Source organism: Capra hircus, chromosome 5 (genome assembly GCF_001704415.2).
Source record: "Capra hircus breed San Clemente chromosome 5, ASM170441v1, whole genome shotgun sequence".
NCBI classification, from domain to species: Eukaryota; Metazoa; Chordata; class Mammalia; order Artiodactyla; family Bovidae; genus Capra; species Capra hircus.
In genome coordinates this window covers 57,407,856-57,429,032 of record NC_030812.1, presented here as the reverse complement: position 1 = coordinate 57,429,032, position 21,177 = coordinate 57,407,856, and the positions used below count along the sequence as shown (strand labels likewise).

Genomic DNA, 21,177 nt, shown 5'->3' with positions numbered 1-21,177 from the left:
ATATCTAAAAGAGTACCTGATTATCAGCTAGAAATGTTTCCCTTTGATCATAGATTAGTCCCCAAGTCCTATAGAGATTCCTATTAACCACAGGTAATTTCCTATCTATCCGTTGTACTCTGATGCTGTTATTTGCTACTGTTATAGATAGAAATAACATGCTTTGATTCACCAGGCCTTAAAAGAACACACTTCTAGATTTCTTAAGGGATATGTTGCCAAAAAAATAAGTTAAATGAGTCATATAACAAACGAAGTAATTTTTCCAAGGAAAATCTTTTACTCCTGGAATGGAGGAAAAACAAATGACATAAACTCTTCATTTATAAAAGGAAACTGCTACCCAAATAATCATACAATTAAAGCTGAGAAAGAATGTGAAATACCTATTGAAATACCTATTGCTTCATGCCCAAAATTTCAGGTGTGGGCTCTGCCCTTAGTCTTTCTCCAGAGAATACTGTACAGATTGTCAGAGGCACCAAAATCCACCAGCTTTATACAGAACACAGGAAAGGAAATCAATAGCTTATGTTCAATCATACATTACTGTAGTATTGGTTAGCATAAATTATGTAGCTAAAAGAAAATGAGGAAGAGGAGAAAGAAAATGAAGGTGAGAAAGAAAACGAAGTAGAGAAAGAAGGAGGGGTAGTGGCTTTAACTCACCATCTGCTGAGCACTCTGCATGGATTATCTCAGTCAATACATACAGCAGCTCCATGAACTAGATATCGCAGGGGAAACTGAGGCTAAAAAGGTAAGGGGAAATAAGAACACTGCACCTTACTTCACAGACTGTGTAAAAATGACAGGAAGTATACTTCTCACTACACATCAGTCCACAGGAAAGCAATAGAGAGTCACTCATACCTGCTTAATATTAAAGGCAGTCTCAAAAGATCAGTTTAATTTTTCCATTACGCTCATATAAAAACTTTTAAAATCTTAAAAGTCACTCTAAAGGCCTGCTAAATCATTGTTTAAAGTATTTTATATTTGATATATAAGGCAAAAATATTTATTTGTATATTCAAATATTTATTACCTGAAAAGCTTCCATAAATCTAAATGCTTTTGTATTTGAAATTCAAAATTCATGAGTATGTTCCTTACCCCTCCTCTTCACAAACCTTACTTAAAGCCTAAATGAATTCACTTCTATGCAATCGAGATTAGATGAATGTTTTAAGGAGATACCTAGTATGGGATAACTCTCAATTAATAACATTTCAAAACATTTTTTTCCAAAACATGTAGGGAAGATTAATCATAATGGGCTTTGGAAAAATGATTCTGGTTGTGTTGGTTTTTAAATATTGAATGGGAGAAGTAATCATACATGTTAAGAATATGTTAATATACTTTCAAAATATTTCAGCTATAAGATAAAGATACCCAGGGTAGAATTAGTGTGGTGAGAAAGTAAGAGGATCAAATTAAGATAACAGAAATTGCAAGACCTGGTGATAAACTAAAAATGGGAGCAAAGAAAAAGGAAGAATTAAGAAAGTCCTTATGTGACTTAAGACTGACAGAGAAAGAATCACAACAATGCATGCCATGTTTAAAATCTTGAAATGGAAACACACCTAGAGGACATTACAAAAGAAATAATACATAAATTAAATAAGAAAGTTTAATACAGGAAATAGTAATGAGTATTCACATGTTCCACATGCTGCTGTAGATATTGTATTATTATCTACATTTATCAGTACAGCCCTAAGATATATTTTTTCTTAATTGCACTTGAAAAAGCACAAGATACAGAAGTTAAGGAAACTGCCAAAAAAAAAGCTAAATTCAAACACTCTAAGTCTGATCTAGATATCCAAGAAATAGTCAAAACCATTTTCCATGCTGATATAAATTTCGGAATTATCAGCCTCAGTGAAGTCACCTTATTTATGAGACTCTCCAAGAGAGAAGAGTAAGTGAAAGAAAAGATTGCCCATGAAAGAAATCACAAGTCAATAAGCAGAATGTTTAGAAGAGGCAGCCTAAAGGAAAATAAAAGAGAACAGACAGAGAAGTAGGAAGAAATTGAGGGAAATGTGAGACAGTGAAAATCAAACTATCATGACTTTCATAAGTTACCAATTTATTACCTCACATGTAGCAGAGCCTGAGTTAAATGAAGACTGAAGTGTGTTCAAAGAGTGAAACAAGTGACAGAGATGATCTTGTCTGGAGTAGTTTAATTGGTTTAAAACTCAGGTGAGTTGATGTATAAATTGTTAAAGTGACAAAAGAGACAACTATGTGTTATAGATGAAATGTAAGTGAAAATGGAGAACTATTACCAAGAAATGACCAAGTTTGATTAAAGCTGATATTGCTAAATGTCATTTCTAAAAATGTGATTGAGTGTATTTCAAGCTGAAACAAGTTTGACCCAAAACATTTTTTAAAAAATAATAAGTAAAAAAAATAAAAATATGGGATATGGCTCTTCAGGTCTATAAATAAACTCCTAACATCTCCTTGTATCCATCTGTGTACTAGGTTACTTCAGTTGTGTCTGACTCTTTGCAACTCTATAACTGTAGCTTGCCAGGCTCCTCTATCCATGGGATTCTCCAGGAAAGAATACTGGAGGAGGTTGCCATGCCCTCCTCCAAGGGATCTTCCTGATCCAAGGATTGAACCTGCACCTCTTCTGCCTCCTGCATTGGCAGGCAAGTTCTTTTCTACTTGTGCCACCTGGGAAGCCCAACACTTTCTTACTTCTCTGAAAAAATTTTTGAAACAAAACAAACATATTACTACAAAATGCTTACAGGGAGTGGAAATGTGTCATTGTCAAATTTGTTTAGAAAGAAATAGTATTCTGTTTAGAGTTTTAATACCAAAAAAACTGCTCTTACTGAGAACCCTTCGATGAGAAAAGAGAAAAAAAGCTCTCAACACATAGAGATTATTAAACTGTAGGGTCTTGTTAGAAACCATTAGGGTTTTCACTGTCTAAGGAATTGAAAACAAAGTAATCCATTCAATGACACAATTTCAAAATTTGGCTTGAGAGTTGGAGAGAAATTTTAATAGAACAAGGATAACCTAGGAAGCATAAACATATGCAATGTATTATAATAGTAGCAGGAAAATACAGACAATGGTAAATATCACAAAGATTACATACATACACTTGAAATAAATTTCCAATGAGGCAAACCTCAAAATGTTTAGATTGTAACACATTTAAATGAATCTTTCAGAAAATATATCCATGAAAAATGTATTTTTTTTAAAAATATAAATTTATTTATTTTAATTGGAGCTTAATTACTTTACAATATTGTATTGGTTTTACCATACATCAACATGAATCTGCCACAGGTATACATGTGTTCCCCATCCTGAACCCCCCTCCCTCCTCCCTCCCCGCACCATCCCTCTGGGTTTTCTTTTACACACCTCCAAGAAGCTGGACTGGATAGACTACGTAATAAGAATTCACTGGCATATAATAGCTAGCACACATGTCAAATTTATAAGTTATTTTTTTTTATTTATTTTTTATTATTTTTAGGGTCTGATTTACATGTTTTATTTGGATTATCAGTTTGAGGGGATGTTAGGAATTTCTTAAGACCATTTTAAGTGTTTTGTTTGTTTGTTTGTTTGTTTGTTTTTTGGTGGGACTATCTCTCTGTTAGAAGCATGTCTAGAGACAGGAAATTGGGGAAGGCAGACTTCTTGACCCCAAAGAAACTTATTCAAAGAGAGTTGCTGTTTTTATTTTCATTATTTATAAGAAGATATGTTGAACTGACATCAATTACAGTTAAATTGTAAGTTCATTAGAAGGAGAAGCATGAAATAACAGGATTAAAAAGTGAATAGTCAGTTTGTGAGACACAAAGAGGTGATAAAACATTGCAATGTGTTTACTTCTCCGCAAAACAGTTGTATAGGCGTCACTCTCAGATTTACTTCTCATGAAGTTAAAAACCAGCCAGGACTCTGGAGCTCCTCATGCAAGGCCTTCCTTATTGTTTCAAGCAGTCTGGACAGGAGATCACAATTAAGTATCAAACACCAAACCACACTAACCACCTTCATCTTCGTGGGGTTGATAGAGGACATTAGACTGAAAATTTTCCTTTCCATTTTTCTATTTCTGTCCTACATGTTGAGTGTATTGGAAAGTAAGCATCATCACCCTCACTCTGATTGATTCCCACCTTAAAACACCTGCGTATCTTCTCCTACAAAATTTCTCCTTCTTAGACATTTAATTCACAACTGCTTGTATTCCCAGATTCATGTATAGCATATCAACTGGGGACAAGTCAGACACATGGCTGATAGAACATATGGCTGCTCCGTGTGCTGTGTTGACCTTCTTCATCACCCTCATGTATGTAGTTCTTTCCTGCATTTATATCATCAGGACTATTGTAAGGTTTTCCCTCTGTTCAGCAAAGAAAAAGAAATGCAAAAGGGCAAAATGATTGTCTGAGGAGGCCTTACAAGTAGCTGAGAAAAAAGAGAAGCTAAAGACAAAGGAGAAAAGGAAAGCTATACCATCAGAATGCAGAGTTCCAAAGAATAGCAAGGAGAGATAAGAAAGCCCTCTTAACTTATTAATGCAAAGAAATAGAGGAAAACAATAGAATGGGAAATAGAATGGGAACTCTTCAAGAAAATTGAAGATACCAAGGGAACATTTCATGCAAACATGGGCACAATAAAGGATAAAAATTGTATGGACTTAACAGAAGAAGAAAATATTAAAAAGAGGTATAAATACACAGAAAAACTATTTAAAAAGATCTTCATGACCCAGATAATCACGATGGTGTGGTCACTCATCTACAGCCAGACATCCTGGAGTGTGAAGTCAAGTGGGCCTTAGTAGCATGACTAAGAACAAAGCTAGTGGAGATGATGGAATTCCAGTTGAGCTCTTTCAAATCCTAAAAGATGATGCTGTGAAAGTGCTGCACTCAATATGCCAGCAAATTTGGAAAACTCAGCAGTGGCCATAAAACTGGAAAGGGTCAGTTTTCATTCCAATCCCAAAGAAGGGCAATACCGAAGAATGTACAAACTATTGAACAATTATACTCATCTCACATGCTAGCAAAGTAATGTTCAAAATTCTCCAAGCTAGGCTTCAACTGTACATGATGCAAGAACTTTAGATATTCAAGCTGGATTTAGAAAAGGCAGAGGAGCAAGAGATCAAATTACCAACATCCATTCGATCATAGAAAAAGCAAGAGAATTCCAGAGAAACATCTAATTCTGCTTTATTGACTATGCCAAAGCCTTTGACGGTGTGGATCACAAAAAACCATGGAAAATTCTTAAAGAGATTGGAATACCAAACCACATTACCCGCCTCCTTCAAAACCAGTATGCAGGTCAAGAAGCAACAGTTAGAACCAAACATGGAACAGACTGGTTTTGTACTGCGAAAGGAGGATGTCAAGGCTGCATATTGTCACCCTGCTTATTTGGCTTCTATGAAAAGTAAGTACATCCTAGGAAATGCCTGGTTGGATGAGGCACCAGCTGGAATCAATATTGCTGAGAGAAATATCAATGATCTCAGAAATGCAGATGACACCACCCTTATGGCAGAAATCGAAGAGAAACTAAAGAGCCTCTTGATGAATGTGAAAGAGGAGAGTGACATATCTGGCTTAAATTTCAACATTCAGAAAAACAAGATCATGGCACCCAGTCCAATCACCTTAGGGCAAATAGATAGGGAAAAAATGAAAACATTGCCAGGCTTTATTTTCTTGGGCTCCAAAATCATTGCAGATGATGACTGCAGCCATGAAACTAAAAGATTCTTGCTCCTTGTAAGCAAGTTCAGTTCAGTTCAGTCACTCAGTTGTGTCTGACTCTTTGCCACCCCATGAATCGCAGCATGCCAGGCCTCCCTGTCCATCACCAACTCCCAGAGTTCACTCAAACTCATGTCCATTGACTCAGTGATGCCATCCAGCCATCTCATCCTCTGTAGTTCCCTTCTCCTTCTGCCGACAACTCTTTGCATGAGGTGACCAAAGATTCAGAGTTTCAGCTTTAGTTCCTTCCAGTGAACACCCAGGACTGATCTCCTTTAGTATGGACTGGTTAGACCTCCTTGCAGTGCAAGAGACTCTCAAGAGTCTTCTCCAACACCATGGTTCAAAAGCATCGATTCTTCGGCACTCATATTACTTCACAGTCCAATTCTCATATCCATACATGACCACAGGAAAAACCATAGCCTTGACTATATGGACCTTGTTGGCAAAGTAATATCTCTGCTTTTCAATATGCTATCTAGGTTGGTCATAACTTTTCTTCCAAGGAGCAAGTGTCTTTTAATTTCATGGCTGCAATCATCATCTGCAGTGATTTTGGAGCCCAGAAAAATAAAGTCTGACACTGTTTCCACTGTTTCCCTATCTATTTCCCATGAAGTGATGGGACAAGATGCCATAATCTTAGTTTTCTAAAGGTTGAGCTTTAAGCCAACTTTTTCACTCTCCTCTTTCACTTTCATCAACAGGCTTTTTAGTTCCTCTTCACTTTCTGCCATAAGGGTGGTGTTATGTGCATATTTGAGGTTATTGATGTTTCTCCCGGCAGTCTTCATACCAGTTTGTGCTTCTTCCAGTCCAGTGTTTCTCATGATGTACTCCACATAAGTTAAATAAGCAGAGTGACAATCTACAGCCTTGACATACTCCTTTTCCTATTTGGAACCAGTCTGTTGTTCCATGTCCAGTTCTAACTGTTCCTTTCTGACCTGCATTTAGGTTTCTCAAGAGGCAGGTCAGGTGGTCTGGTATTCCCATCTCTCTCAAAATTTTCCACAGTTTATTGTGATCCACACAGTCAAAGGCTTTGGCATAGTCAGTAAAGCAGAAATAGATGTTTTTCTGGAACTCCCTTGCTTTTTCCATGATCCAGCAGATGCTGGCAATTTGATCTCTGGTTCCTTTGCCTTTCCTAAAACCAGCTTGAACATCTGGAATTTCATGGTTCACGTATTGCTGAAGCCTGGCTTGGAGAATTTTGAGCATTACTTTACTAGCGTGTGAGAGGAGTGCAATTGTGCAGTAGTTTGAGCATTCTTTGGCATTGCCTTTCTTTGGGATTGGAATGAAAACGGACCTTTTCCAGTCCTGTGGCCACTGCTGACTTTTCCAAATTTGCTGGCATATTGAGTGCAACACTTTCACAGCATCATCTTCCAGGATTTGAAACAGCTCAACTGGAATTCCATCACCTCCACCAGCTTTGTTTGTAGTGATGCTTTCTAAGGCCCACTTGACTTCACATTCCAGGATGTCTGGCTCTAAGTGAGTGATCACACCTTCGTGATTATCTGGGTCATGAAGATCTTTTTACTACAGTTCTCCTGTGTATTCTTGCCACCTCTTCTTAATATCTTCTGCTTCTGTTAGGTCCATACCATTTCTGTTCTTTATCAAGCTATCTTTGCATGAAATGTTCTCATGGTATCTCTAATTTTCTTTTTTTATTTTATTTGTTTTAATTGGAGGTTAATTACTTTACAATATTGTATTGGTTTTGCCATACATCAACATGAATCTGCCTCAGGCATACTCATATTCCCCACCCAGAGCCCCCCTCCCTCCTCCCTCCCCATACCATCCCTCTGGGTCATCTCAGTGCACCAGCCCCAAGCATCCAGTATTATGCATCGAACCTGGACTGGAGATCTCTAGTCTTCCTATTCTATTGTTTTCCTCTATTTCTTTGCATTGATCACTGAGGAAGACTTTCTTATCTCTTCTTGCTATTCTTTGGAACTCTGCATTCAGATGCTTCTATCTTTCCTTTTCTCCTTTGCTTTTCACTTCTCTTCTTTTCACAGCTATTTGTAAGGCCTCCTCAGACAGTCATTTTGCTTTTTTGCATTTCTTTTCCACGGGGATGGTCTTGATCCCTGTCTCTGGTACAATGTCATGAACCTCCGTCCATAGTTCATCAGGCACTCTGTCTATCAGATCTAGTCCCTAGTCCTCACTTCCCCTGTATAATCATAAGGGATTTGATTGAGGTCATACCTGAATGGTCTAGAGGTTTTCCCTCCTTTCTTCAATTTAAGTCTGAATTTTGCAATAAGGAGTTCATGATCTGAGCCACAGTCCACTCCCAGTCTTGCTTTTGCTGACTGTATAGAGCTTCTCCATCTTTGGCTGCAAAGAATATAATCAATATGATCTCAGTGTTAACCATCTGGTGATGTCCATGTGTAGAGTCTTCTCTTGTGTTGTTGGAAGAAGGTGTTTGCTATGACCAGTGCATTCTCTTGGCAAAACTCTATTAGCCTTTGCCCTCCTTCATTCTACCAAACTTGCCTGTTACTCCAGGTATTTCTTGACTTCCTACTTTTACATTCCAGTCCCCTATAATGAAAAGGACATCTTCTGGTGTGTCAGTTCTAAAAGGTCTTGTAGGTCTTCATGGAACTGTTCAACTTCAGCTTCTTCAGTGTTACTGGTTGGGGCATAGACTTGGATTACCGTGATACTGAATGGTTTGCCTTGGAAACGAACAGAGATCATTCTGTCGTTTTTGAGACTGCATTCAGGTACTGCATTTCAGACTCTTTCGTTGACCATGATGGCTACTCTATTTCTTCTAAGGGATTCCTACCCACAGTAGGAGATATAATGGTCATCTGAGTTAAGTTCACCCATTCCAGTCCATTTTAGTTCGCTGATTCCTAGAATGTAGACGTTCACTCTTGCCATCTCCTGTTTGACCACTTCCAATTTGCCTTGCTTCATGGACCTGACATTCCAGGTTCCTATGCAATATTGCTCTTTACAGCATCAGACCTTGCTTCTATCACCAGTCACATCCACCACTGGGTATTGTTTTTGCTTTGGCTTCATCCCTTCATTCTTTCTGGAGTTATTTCTCCACTGATCTCCAGTAGCACATTAGGCACCTACCGACCCGGGGAGCTCCTCTTTCAGTGTCCTATCATTTTGCCTTTTCATACTGTTCATGGGGTTCTCAAGGCAAGAATACTGAAGTGGCTTGCCATTTCCTTCTCCAGTGGACCACATTCTGTCAGACCTCTCCACCATGACCTGCCCATCCTGGGTTACCCCGCACCGCATGGCTTAGTTTCATTGAGTTAGACAAAGCTGTGGTCTGTGTGATCAGATTGGCTAGTTTTCTATGATTATGGTTTCAGCGTGTCTGTCCTCTGATGCTCTCTTACAACACCTACCACCTTACTTGGGTTTCTCTTACCTTGGATGTGGGGTATCTCTTCACGGCTGCTCCGGCAAAGCTCAGCCACTGCTCCTTATTTTGGACGAGGGGTATCTCCTCATAGCCACCCCTTTTGACTTTGAATGTGGAGTAGCTCCTCTAGGCCCCCCGCGCCCACACAGCCACTGCTCCTTGGACGTGGGGTTGCTCCTCTCGGGTGCCTCCTCTGATCTCGGACATGTGATGACCAACCTAGACAGCATATTAAAAAGTGGAGACATTACTTGCCAACAAAGGTCTATACAGGTAGAGCTATTGTTTTTCCAGTAGTCATGTATAGATGTAAGAGTTGGACCATAATGAAAACTGAACACCAAAGAACTGATGCTTTCAAAGTGTGGTGCTGGAGAAGACTCTTGAGGGCCCCTTGGACAGAGAGGAGATCAAACCAATCAATCCTGAAGGAAATCAACCTTGAATATTCATTTAAAGGACTGGTGCTGAAGCTGGAAACTGCAATGCTTTGGCCACCTGAAGTGAAGATTCAACTTACTGGAAAAGACCTTGATACTGAGAAAGGTTGAGGGCCAGAAGTGAAGGAGGCAACAGAGGACAAGATGGTTGGATGGCATCATTGACTCAATGGACATGAGTTTGAGCAAACTCTGCAAGTTAGCAAAGGACATGGAAGCCTGGTGTGCTGCAGTTTATGTGGTCACAAAAAATCGGACACAAATTAGTGACAAAACAACAAAATAAAGCAAACTAAAAATTAATAAATATAATTATGAATATAAAGTATATGTAAGCATAAATGCAAAAATACTTATTAATTTTAAAGAAATAAAATAAGATCATAAATATAGATATGAAAAGACCCATGAGATACAACCTAAATGTCCACCAACAAATGAATGGATGAAGATATGGTATATATATAGAATGGAATGTTAGCCATAAAAATGAATAATTTCATTTGCAGCAACATGGATGCAACTAGAGATTATCAGAGTAAGTAAATCAGAAAAGGAAAGTCAATACATATGATATCACTTACATGGGGAATCTAAAATATGACACAAATATACTTATCTATAGGGTTAATGAAAGCACGGGTGGCTGCGACAGCACACAAGCGTGGCCGAGAGGAGCTACCCCCCACCAGAGGCCAGGGGCGGTGGCCGGGAGGAGCTACCCCACGTTCAAGGAGCAGTGGCTGCGTGGGAGCAGAAGGTCCTAGAGGAGCTACTCCACGTTCAAGGTCAGGAGGGGCAGCGGTGAGGAGATACCCCTTGTCCAAGGTAAGGAGCAGCGGCTGTGCTTTGCTGGAGCAGCCAAGAAGAGATAACCCATGTCCAAGGTAAGAGAAACCCAAGTAAGACTGTAGGGGTTGCAAGAGGGCATCAGAGGGCAGACACACTGAAACCATAATCACAGAAAACTAGCCAATCTAATCACACTAGGACCACAGCCTTGTCTAACTCAGTGAAACTAAGCCATGCCCTGGGGGGCCACCCATGGAAAAGAAATGTAAAAAAGCAAAATGACTGTCTGAGGAGGCCTTACAAATAGCTGTGAAAAGAAGAGAAGTGAAAAGCAAAAGAGAAAAGGAAAGATAGAAGCATCTGAATGCAGAGTTCCAAAGAATAGCAAGAAGAGATAAGAAAGTCTTCCTCAGTGATTAATGCAAAGAAATAGAGGGAAACAACAGAATGGGAAAGACTAGAGATCTCTTGAAGAAAATTAGAGATACCACGGGAACATTTCATACAAAGATAGGCTCGATAAAGGACAGAAATGGTATAGACCTAACAGAAGGAGAAGACATTAAGAAGAAGTGGAGGTGGCAAGAATACACAGAAGAACTATACAAAAAAAATCTCCACAACCAAGATAATCGTGATGGTATGATCACTCACCTAGAGCCAGACATCCTGGAATGTGAAGTCAAGTGGGCCTTAGAAAGCATCACGACAAACAAAGTTAGTGGAAGTGATGGAATTCCAGTTGAGCTTTTTCAAATCCTGAAAGATGATTCTGTAAAAGTGCTGCACTCAATATGCCAGCAAATTTAGAAAACTCAGCAGTGGCCACTGGACTGGAAAAGGTCAGTTTTCATTCCAATCCCAAAGAAAAGAAAGGCAATAGCAAAGAACGCTCAAACTACTGCAAAATTGCACTCATCTCACACGCTAGTAACTCAGTTAGTCGGTTCAGTCGCTGAGTCGTGTCTGACTCTTTGCGACCCCAAGAATTACAGCACACCAGACCTCCCTGTCCATCACCAACTCCCGGAATTCACTCAGACTCACGTCCATTGAGTCAGTGATGCCATACAACCATCAAGCCATCTCATCCTCTGTTGTCCCCTTCGCCTCCTGCCCCCAATCCCTCCCAGCATCAGAGTCTTTTCCAATGAGTCAACTCTTCACATGAGGTGACCAAAGAACTGGAGTTTCAGCTTTAGCATCATTCCTTCCAAAGAAATCCCAGGGCTGATCTCCTTCAGAATGGACTGTTTGGATCTCCTTGCAGTCCAAGGGACTCTCAAAATTTCAAAAGCATCAATTCTTCAGCTGAAGTGATGGGATCAGATGCCGTGATCCACACAGTCAAGCCATGCTTCAGCAATATGTGAACCGTGAACTTCCAGATGTTCAAGCTGGTTTTAGAAAAGGCAGAGGAACCAGAGATCAAATTGCCAACATCCGCTGGATCATGGAGAAAGCAAGAGAGTTCCAGAAAAACATCTATTTCTGCTTTACTGACTATGCCAAAGCCTTTGACTGTGTGGATCACAATAAACTGTGGAAAATTTTGAGAGAGATGGGAATACCAGACCACCTGACGTGCCTCTTGAGAAATCTGTATGCAGGTCAGGAAACACCAGTTAGAACTGGACATGGAACAACAGACTGGTTCCAAATAGGAAAAGGAGTATGTCAAGGCTGTATATTGTCCCCCTGCTTATTTAACTTCTATGCAGAGTACATCATGAGAAACGCTGGGCTGGAAGAAGCACAAGCTGGAATCAAGACTGCCGGGAGAAATATCAGTAACCTCAGATATGCAGATGACACCACCCTTATGGCAGAAAGTGAAGAGGAACTAAAAAGCCTCTTGATGAAAGTGAAAGAGGAGAGTGAAAAAGTTGGCTTAAAGCTCAACATTCAGAAAACGAAAATCATGGCATCCGGTCCCATCACTTCATGGGAAATAGATGGGGAAACAGTGGAAACAGTGTCAGACTTTATTTGGGGAGGCTCCAAAATCACTGCAGATGGTGATTGCAGCCATGAAATTAAAAGACGCTTACTCATTGGAAGAAAAGTTATGACCAACCTAGATAGCATATTCAAAAGCAGAGACATTACTTTGCCAACAAAGGTCCATCTAGTCAAGGCTATGGTTTCTCCAGTGGTCACGTATGGATGTGAGAGTTGGACTGTGAAGAAACCTAAGCGCCAAAGAATTGATGCTTTTGAACCGTGGTGTTGAATGACATTGACACATGTACACTATCATGTAAGAATCGAATCACCAGTCTATGTCCGATGCAGGATACAGCATGCTTGGGGCTGGTGCACGGGGATGACCCAGAGAGATGTTATGGGGAGGGATGTGGGAAGGGGGTTCATGTTTGGGAATGCATGTACACCCGTGGTGGATTCATGTCAATGTATGGCAAAACCAATACAGTATTGTAAAGTAAAATAAAGTAAAAATAAAAAATTTAAAAAAAGACTCTTGAGAGTCCCTTGCACTGCAAGGAGATCCACCCAGTCCATTCTAAAGGAGAGCAATCCTCGGTGTTCTTTGGAAGGAATGATGCTAAAGCTGAAACTCCAGTACTTTGGCCACCTCATGCGAAGAGTTGACTCATTGGAAAAGACTCTGAAGCTGGGAGGGATCAAGGACAGGAGGAAAAGTGGATGACAGAGGATGAGATGGTTGAATGGCATCACCGACTAGATGGACACGAGTTTGAGTGAACTCCGGGAGATGGTGATGGACAGGGAGGCCTGGCATGCTGCAATTCATGGGGTCGCAGACCCGACTGAGCGATTGAACTGAACAGAACCTATACATCAGAAACAGACTCACAGACATAGAGAACAGACTTGTGGCTGCTATGAAGGGCATTGAGAGGAATGGAGTGGATATTTGGGGTTAGCAGGAGCAAACAAGTATAAATAGAATGTATAAATAATACTATGCAGAAGAAACTATATTCAATCCCCTTGAAAAACCACAGTGGAAAGAATATAAAAAAATAATATATGTGTATGTATAACTGAAATACTTTGCTATAAGTCAGAAATAAACACAACATTGTAAATCAACTCTACTTCAATTTTCGAAAAGCCCTATATGATACAAAAACAAAAGAGATATAAATATCTGGGAGGTATTTCTGAAAACAATCAATGTAAGTTATCACTTTGCTTTTTCTTTTGATGAAATATTTTTCTCTATTATTATCTGAATACTTATACTGACACTAAACATTAATTACAGCTTTATAGGATTAATAAATTGGAAACATTGTCTGTATCATATTACAAATGCCTAACATACTGTTGAAATAAAATAACAGATGGTTGCCTTTTGTCTTGTAATCTGATACTTATTATTGCATACCTGCACTGCTTCTGGTGCTAATGTTACTTACACCTGCCTCTCTGAGGACATTTTCCCCAGATCTGTAATTCCCGCTATATCCCCAGAGTCTACTACACCAGAGATTCATTGATAATGATAAAATAAATCCACCAAGGACATATTTGTTTGTTTCACATAATTGAAAATTTGCTCAATATTTTTTAAGGGAAATTCTCTATTTAGAAATATGTCCTTCTGCCAGAAACAATAGAATATCTATTTTCCCAACAGCAGAAAGATTCTTTCCTAACCATTTAAACAACTGTTAGCTCTGTAGTTCCAGGGTAAAGACTCCATGGGCTCAGGGGGAGACAGGCTCTCTCTTGAGAAAATCTTCATCATGTGTGGGTGGAGGATGACTTAGTGAAACTCTCCAACTGCAGAGCTATGGGTTTGAGTATGCACTCCTAAGAATGGTCAGAGTTCACCTTCCTCTCTCCATTATAAGACCTTCCTGGAGGACTTTTTTCACTCTTTGCAACTTTGAGGTTCAGCAAACATCTGAGGTTACAACTATCAGAGAAGTATTTTTTTTTCTGTCCATTTTCTGAACTCTAGAATGATGCTTTCTTCTGAGCAATGTATGTATACCAACATAACTGATATGATTTGTCACTTTAAAATTACATGAAAGGTTCCAACAACCACTTATGAAGTGTGGCTTCACAGTATGAGAGGCAAGTACAGGACAGTCATTGATCAGCTGCTTTCATGTATCAGTATGATAAAGGTCATCTAAATGAATATTAAAGGGACACTCCCATGTGTTCTCTGCCATAACTTCATCCTCATTTGAAATAAATTGTGTATAAAATAGGTGACCTCTATCGCTATTGAGTAACTTATTTGCTTATGCTTTATAACTCAATGACCCCTTCCTCTAAAAGTCTTTCACAGTTTAATGAAAACTCAATTTTAACATCTTTATCTATATCATGAGTGTTGTTAATATGACATGAATGAATGACTGAAGAAAAAAGTGGCATTTTTGGACAAAAAGATTAGTCTCTTTCCTCAGGACACACAGGCTTCCTGAGGTGCTTGGGAGAGCCGGATACCTGGAGTCATTCTGACAAGACTGAGGGGAGGTGCCTGGGCTACAGAGACAATTCATTCCTGTCCCACCCCTGGAAACTCTGTGCTGTCCCTGTGTGATCTTTAACCTGGTATTAAGGTGGGGAGGCTAACTTTTAGGCAAAACATTCCCTGTACTTCCCTTATTCTGTTTTTCTATATGCACTTTAGGCTAAACAGCGGGACTAGGTACCAAGTGGGAGCTGATATCTGCCTTTCATAAAGATTAGGAATGGAATATTTTACAGTAACCAAGTGAAACTCTAAATATCCATTTAAGTGAAGCCTCTTAAGGTAAATGCCTTTTGATTCAGCAATGGAAGAAAGTGACAAAGTATCCTGACAATAACTGAAGGATAAGGAATATTTGACTTAGCTGCTTTGTAAGTAATGAGAGAGAAGACCAACTATATAATACATTTGGTCAGAGCAAAAGAATTGTTATGACTTTTTTTTTTTTTTGGTCTAGGACTAAATATGACAGGTAGCATTTTTTTGTATTGCCAGGAAGCAAAGAATCATTTTAATATTTAAAAGCTCTCATTTTTAAAGTGAAGGAAAATAGACAAGAGAGATTATATATGGCATGTATATTGAGTGGGCATTTTTATATCATTTATACCTCAAAAAGTTTTAAACACAAAGGAATCTAATTGACCCCCATGCACGATTACATACTTTCATTAAAGAATGTAACTTAAATTGGAATGAAAATTTCACCCCATAAGAAAACTGACTTTTTCGGAGTCAGTAGAGTACATATATCGGAGAAGGCAATGGCACCCCACTCCAATACTCTTGCCTGGAACCATGGACGGAGGAGCCTGGTGGGCTGCAGTCCATGGGGTCTCTAAGAGTCGGACACGACTGAGTGACTTCACTTTCACTTTTCACTTTCATGCATTGGAGAAGGAAATGGCAACCCACTCCAGTGTTCTTGCCTGGAGAATCCCAGGGACGGGGGAGCCTGGTGGGCCGCCGTCTATGGGGGTCGCACAGAGTTGGACACGACTGAAGTGACTTAGCAGCAGCAGCAGCAGCAGCAGAGTACATATATAATTCATGAATTTTACAATAAACATATTTATTGAGCTCTTGACAAACTCTGAATAGGGCTAGCTGCTGTGGTATCTCAAGCCATTACATTCACATATTTACTGGTAAGAAAGAGATAAGCACAGTGAGCTGGAGGGACAAAAAATAGAAGCCAAGAACTTACAAGATGAAGTTTCAAGAAAGTGTTCATAGCAACTGACACTAAGCTGAAACTTGATAAACCTCCAAGTATCAGTATCAGGCTAGAGAAGGGAAAAACAGGAGTGGAAAGCTGGTAATGAACAGAGTTGTATCAGGAAACAGACTCCTCTCAAACTGGCAGAGACATTGTTTCTGTTTGTGGAAAGTGAATGCCCCACTCTGGTGGAAGCACTCTTTAGAGCTGTTCCACAGGTAACATTCCATTCTAAATATAGACATCTTCATCACATGAGTGTATTATCAGTGAGTCAAAAACTGCATGAACTATTAGCTGAAGCTATAATTTTGGCTTTTAAGTATACACAGAATCCACACAATTGAGGTATTGCTGATTAACAGTAAACCCTAAATGTAACTGCCAACTTTAATTTCAAATGATATCCTATATACTCATAGATATGATAAAATGGATATCACCACAAAAACACAGCTGAAGAAGCAGAAGGGACTGGAGGATAAGACATGTATACCATACAAATTATTCATATAACCATATGACCAGCATACTGCCAGACGTAAAGTGCTCAGCAACTGCTGTTTACCGTTTTGGTTTTCTATCTATTTCTAAAATTTGGTAAACTTTTAATTATAATATAATTTTGTACTCATACAAGTGTAGAAAAAGTAGTGAACTGTACCCAAAGAACCTTCAACCAGCTCTCCCAAAAATGTAAATTCCTAATAATCACAATGGAATTATTAACACTAAGGAATTAACACTGTATACAAATAATAATAATAATTAAAATAGAGATTTAAGGACAGGACGGATCCAGGTCGTGGCCAGGTCAGGGGACAGGGATACACGGTGTCTCCACCGCCACAGCAGGTCCTCGCGCTCTCTTGGCTCCCCCTGCCGACCGAGTAGCACACGGGCTCCTGACTCGCTATTCTGGCACATCAGACTGAGCATGCGCGGTGCAGCCAACCTCATCGCCAATCCCCAGTGACGCTGGGAGGAGTGCACTTGTGGCTCTGGCTTGAGGGTCTGTCTCTTTCTCTCTCTTTAGTCGCTAAGTCGTGTCCGACTCTTGCAACCCCATGGACTGTAGCCTGCCAGGCTCCTCTGTCCATGCGATTCTCCAGGCAACAATACTGGAGTGAGTTACCGTTTCCTTCTCCAGGGGATCTTCCCGACCCGGAAACTAACCCGAGTTTCCTGCATTGCAGGCAGATTCTTTACCAACTGAGCTGTGAGGGAAGCCCTTGGACGGTCACAGAGGAGCAAAAGAATGGCTGGAAAAGAAATAATGATAAAATAAAATAAATTAAAATTAACTACAGATTTTATTTGGATTTTCCTAGCTTTTGCACTGACATTTTTATGTTGCAGGACGCAATTCAAGTTCCTATTTGTTAAGAAATGGTCATGTGTCCTTGGTCTCCTCTAACCTGTGTCACATACTGTATCCCCTTGTCTTTTGTGACCTTGGAAGTGCAAACAATTGAGGTTAAACTCTTCAGGTCTTCTTTATTTTCTGCTTATACTAATTTCTTTGCCCAATACTGCATGTGGTTGATTTTGTAGTTCTAATCCAACACTGTTTTATCACAGTGAAAATTGAAGAAAAGCTGGGTACTGATTAGAAGCTTTAAGATAAATAGAAAAACTGGTAAGTAATGATGTTATTTGGATGACGATTCTCACACCAAAACAAAATAAAATGAGATAATGTTTTAGTCATTGCAGTATCAGCAAACATTGAAATACTGCATGTGTGGCCGATATGCTCTGTATAAACGTCAAACTCAGTCATTTATTTGCATTTAACAGGAAGCGACACCTCAAACAGCTTGTGAGTTCATTCAAACTTGGGAATAACGAAGAATTATTAGGACAAAAGAACATTATAATACTCACAAAATCGTCTTACATAGACAATGCTTTCTAATTCTATAGACAAATACATTTCAGAGAATATAGGACAGAATTTAGATTAACTGAAAAATAGAGATCTGAGTGCATAAATGAAGTATAAAAGTATGGACTGTAGTAAACTTATTTCAGAAAAATATGATCTTGAAGATTTCTATATGTACATCAAAAGAGCTGAGAACACCACAGTTTTGACTGGTCAATAACAAGTTAAAGCAGAAAATGGCTATTCACTGCATTGATTGGATTTTTTTTTACCCAATGGCCATAGCCTCATAATTTCATACAAGTTTTTCAGTTCAGTGTCACTTGACTTTGTGAGGAGTTTGAGAAGTACAAGTCAATGATGAGAAACCATACATCATTATCTATATTCATACTCCTGGGGCTGACAGATGACCCTCCAATGCAGGTTCTGATCTTTACATTTCTGGTTGTCTCCTATTTACTGAGTGTCACTGGGAACCTGACCATCATTATACTCACTTTAATAGATTCTCACCTTAAAACTGCCGTGTACTTTTTCCTCAAACACTTCTCGTTTTTAGAAACTTTATTCACCACGGTGTGCATTCCCCGATTCTTATACAGCTTATCAACTGGGGACAAGACTATTTCCTACAATGCTTGTGTTAGTCAACTATTTTTTATCTTCCTTTTTGGAGGAACAGAATTTTTTCTCCTGGCCATCGTGTCTTATGACCGCTATGTGGCCATCTGCAAACCTTTACATTATGCAACCATCATGAACAGTAGAGTCTGTGTTTGGCTTGTTATCTGTTGTTGGATAGCAGGTTGGCTGGTCATATTTCCACCACTCTGCCTGGGCTTAAACCTGGAATTCTGTGATTCTAATGTCATTGATCATTTTCTCTGTGATGCTTCTGCTATGCTGAAGATCTCTTGTTCAGACACATGGTTCATAGAACAGATGGTTGTTACCCTTGCTGTGTTGATTAACATTGTGACATTTCTGTGTGTTGTTATGTCCTACGTATATATCATCAATGCCATCCTAAAGTTCCCTTCCTCCCAGCAAAAACTGAAGGCCTTTTCTACCTGCTCTTCTCACTTGATTGTGGTTTCTATCACCTATGGTAGTTGTATTTTCATCTACGTCAAACCCTCAGCAAAAGATGAAATGGCAATTAATAAGTGTGTGTTAGTGCTCACGACTTCAGTTGCCCCCATGTTAAACCCATTTATTTATAGCCTGAGGAACAAACAAGTGAAAGAAGCTTTTACAGACTTAATCAAAAGAATTTCACTGATCTCAAGAAAGTAAAGATATGTTGAAACTAAGTGCAAAATATAAATTTAAAATGAATAGTGGCCCTGAAGGCCACAATTTTCATTTGTTAACCATTGTATCCTAGTCTACTGTCTGTTCATATTAACAGGCTTATACCACTGTTATTATGGAATCTCAGCCCCCAAATCATAATTTCAGTGCTTATTAAAATAAACAAATTGGGGGAGAGGGAAAGATGGCAGAGGAATAGGACGGGAAGACCACTTTCTCCCTCACAAATGCCTCAAAAGAACATTTAAACGCCGAGCAAACTTCACAAAACAACTTCTGTAGGCTGGCAGAGGACATCAGGCAACCAGAAAAGCAGATCATTGTCTTCAAAAACAGATTTTTAATCTTTGCTCTTTGGTTTTTGTGGTCAATTTTGTACATTTAAAAACCCAAACTTCACTATCCCAGTTTACCTGAGAGCGAGATTACTGGCTTGACCACTCTCTCCTCCTCTGGACTCTCCTTTTTCTCCACCAGGTGGCCTCTGTCTCTTTTCTCCCCCATCTCTCCTCTATCCAACTCTGTGAATCTCTGTGTGTTCCAGACGGTGGAGAACACCTAAGGAACAGGTTACTGGCAGGATTTGTCTCTCTCCTACTCATTCCTCTCTCTGATCCTCCTGGTCACCTCTGTCTACTTCCTCCCTCTCCTCTTCCCCGTATAACTCTGTAAATACCTCTGAGTGGTCCAGACTATAGAGCGCACATAAGGAAGTGACTACTGGCTAGCTTGCTCTCTTCTCTTTTGATCTCACCGCATCTCATTCCAGTTACCTCTAACTACCCCCTCCATCTTCTCTTCTCCTTGTAACTCAGTGAACCTCTCTGAGTGTCCCTCAATGTGGAGAAACTTTTCATCTTTAACCTAGATGTTTTATCATCGGTGCTGTGTAGATGGAGAAGTCTAGAGGCTACTGTAAAAATAAAACTGAAAACCAGAAGCAGGAGGCTTAAATCCAAAGCCTGAAAACATTAGAGAACTCTTGAATTCAGGGAACATTAGGCAATAGGAGCCCATCTAATGCCTTCATACCTACACCGAAACCAAGTTCCACCCAAGGGCCAACAAATTCCAAAACAAGACATACCACGCAAATTCTCCAGCAACACAGGAACACTCCCCTGAGCTTCAATATACAGGCAGCTCAAAATTATCCCAAAACCTTTGATGTCTCGTAACCCATTACGGGTCACTCCATTGCACTCCAGAGAGAAGAAACTCAGCTCCACCCACCAAAACTCCAACACAAGCCTCCCTAACCAGGAAACCTTGACAAGCCACTGATAGAACCCCACCCAAAGTGAGGAAGCTCCATAATAAAGAGAACTCCACAAATTACCAGAATATGAAAAGGCCACCCCAAACGCAGCAATATAACCAAGATGAAGAGACAGAGGAATACACAGCAGGTAAAGGAACAGGAGAGTTGCCCACCAAACCAAACAAAAGTGGAAGAAGTAGGGAATCTACCGGAGAAGGAATTCCGAATATTGATAGTGAAAATGATCCAAAATCTTGAAATCAAAATGGAATCACAGATAAATAGGCTAGAGACAAGGATTGAGAAGATGCAAGAAAGGTTTAACAAGGACCTAGAAGAAATAAAAAAGAGTCAAAATATAATGAATAATGCAATAAATGAGATCAGAAACACTCTGGAGGCAACAATTAGTAGAATAACGGAGGCAGAAGATAGGATTAGTGAAATAGAAGATAGAATGGTAGAAATAAATGAATCAGAGAGGAAACAAGAACAACGAATTAAAAGAAATGAGGACAATCTCAGAGACCTCCAGGA

The 21,177-nt window shown here is 39.5% G+C and overlaps 1 protein-coding gene across 1 annotated transcript; it reads left to right on the top strand.

Moving 5' to 3' along the window:
• Positions 18,423 to 19,361, top strand: LOC102183769 (olfactory receptor 6C2-like). The gene has a single exon (XM_005680409.3). The coding sequence runs from the start codon at positions 18,423 to 18,425 to the stop codon at positions 19,359 to 19,361; it is 939 nt and encodes a 312-aa protein (XP_005680466.3).

What these genes read in the sequence shown, in the direction of transcription:
- LOC102183769 (XM_005680409.3), top strand. Translation starts at nt 18,423, where the DNA reads ATGAGAAACCATACATCATTATCTATATTCATACTCCTGGGGCTGACA.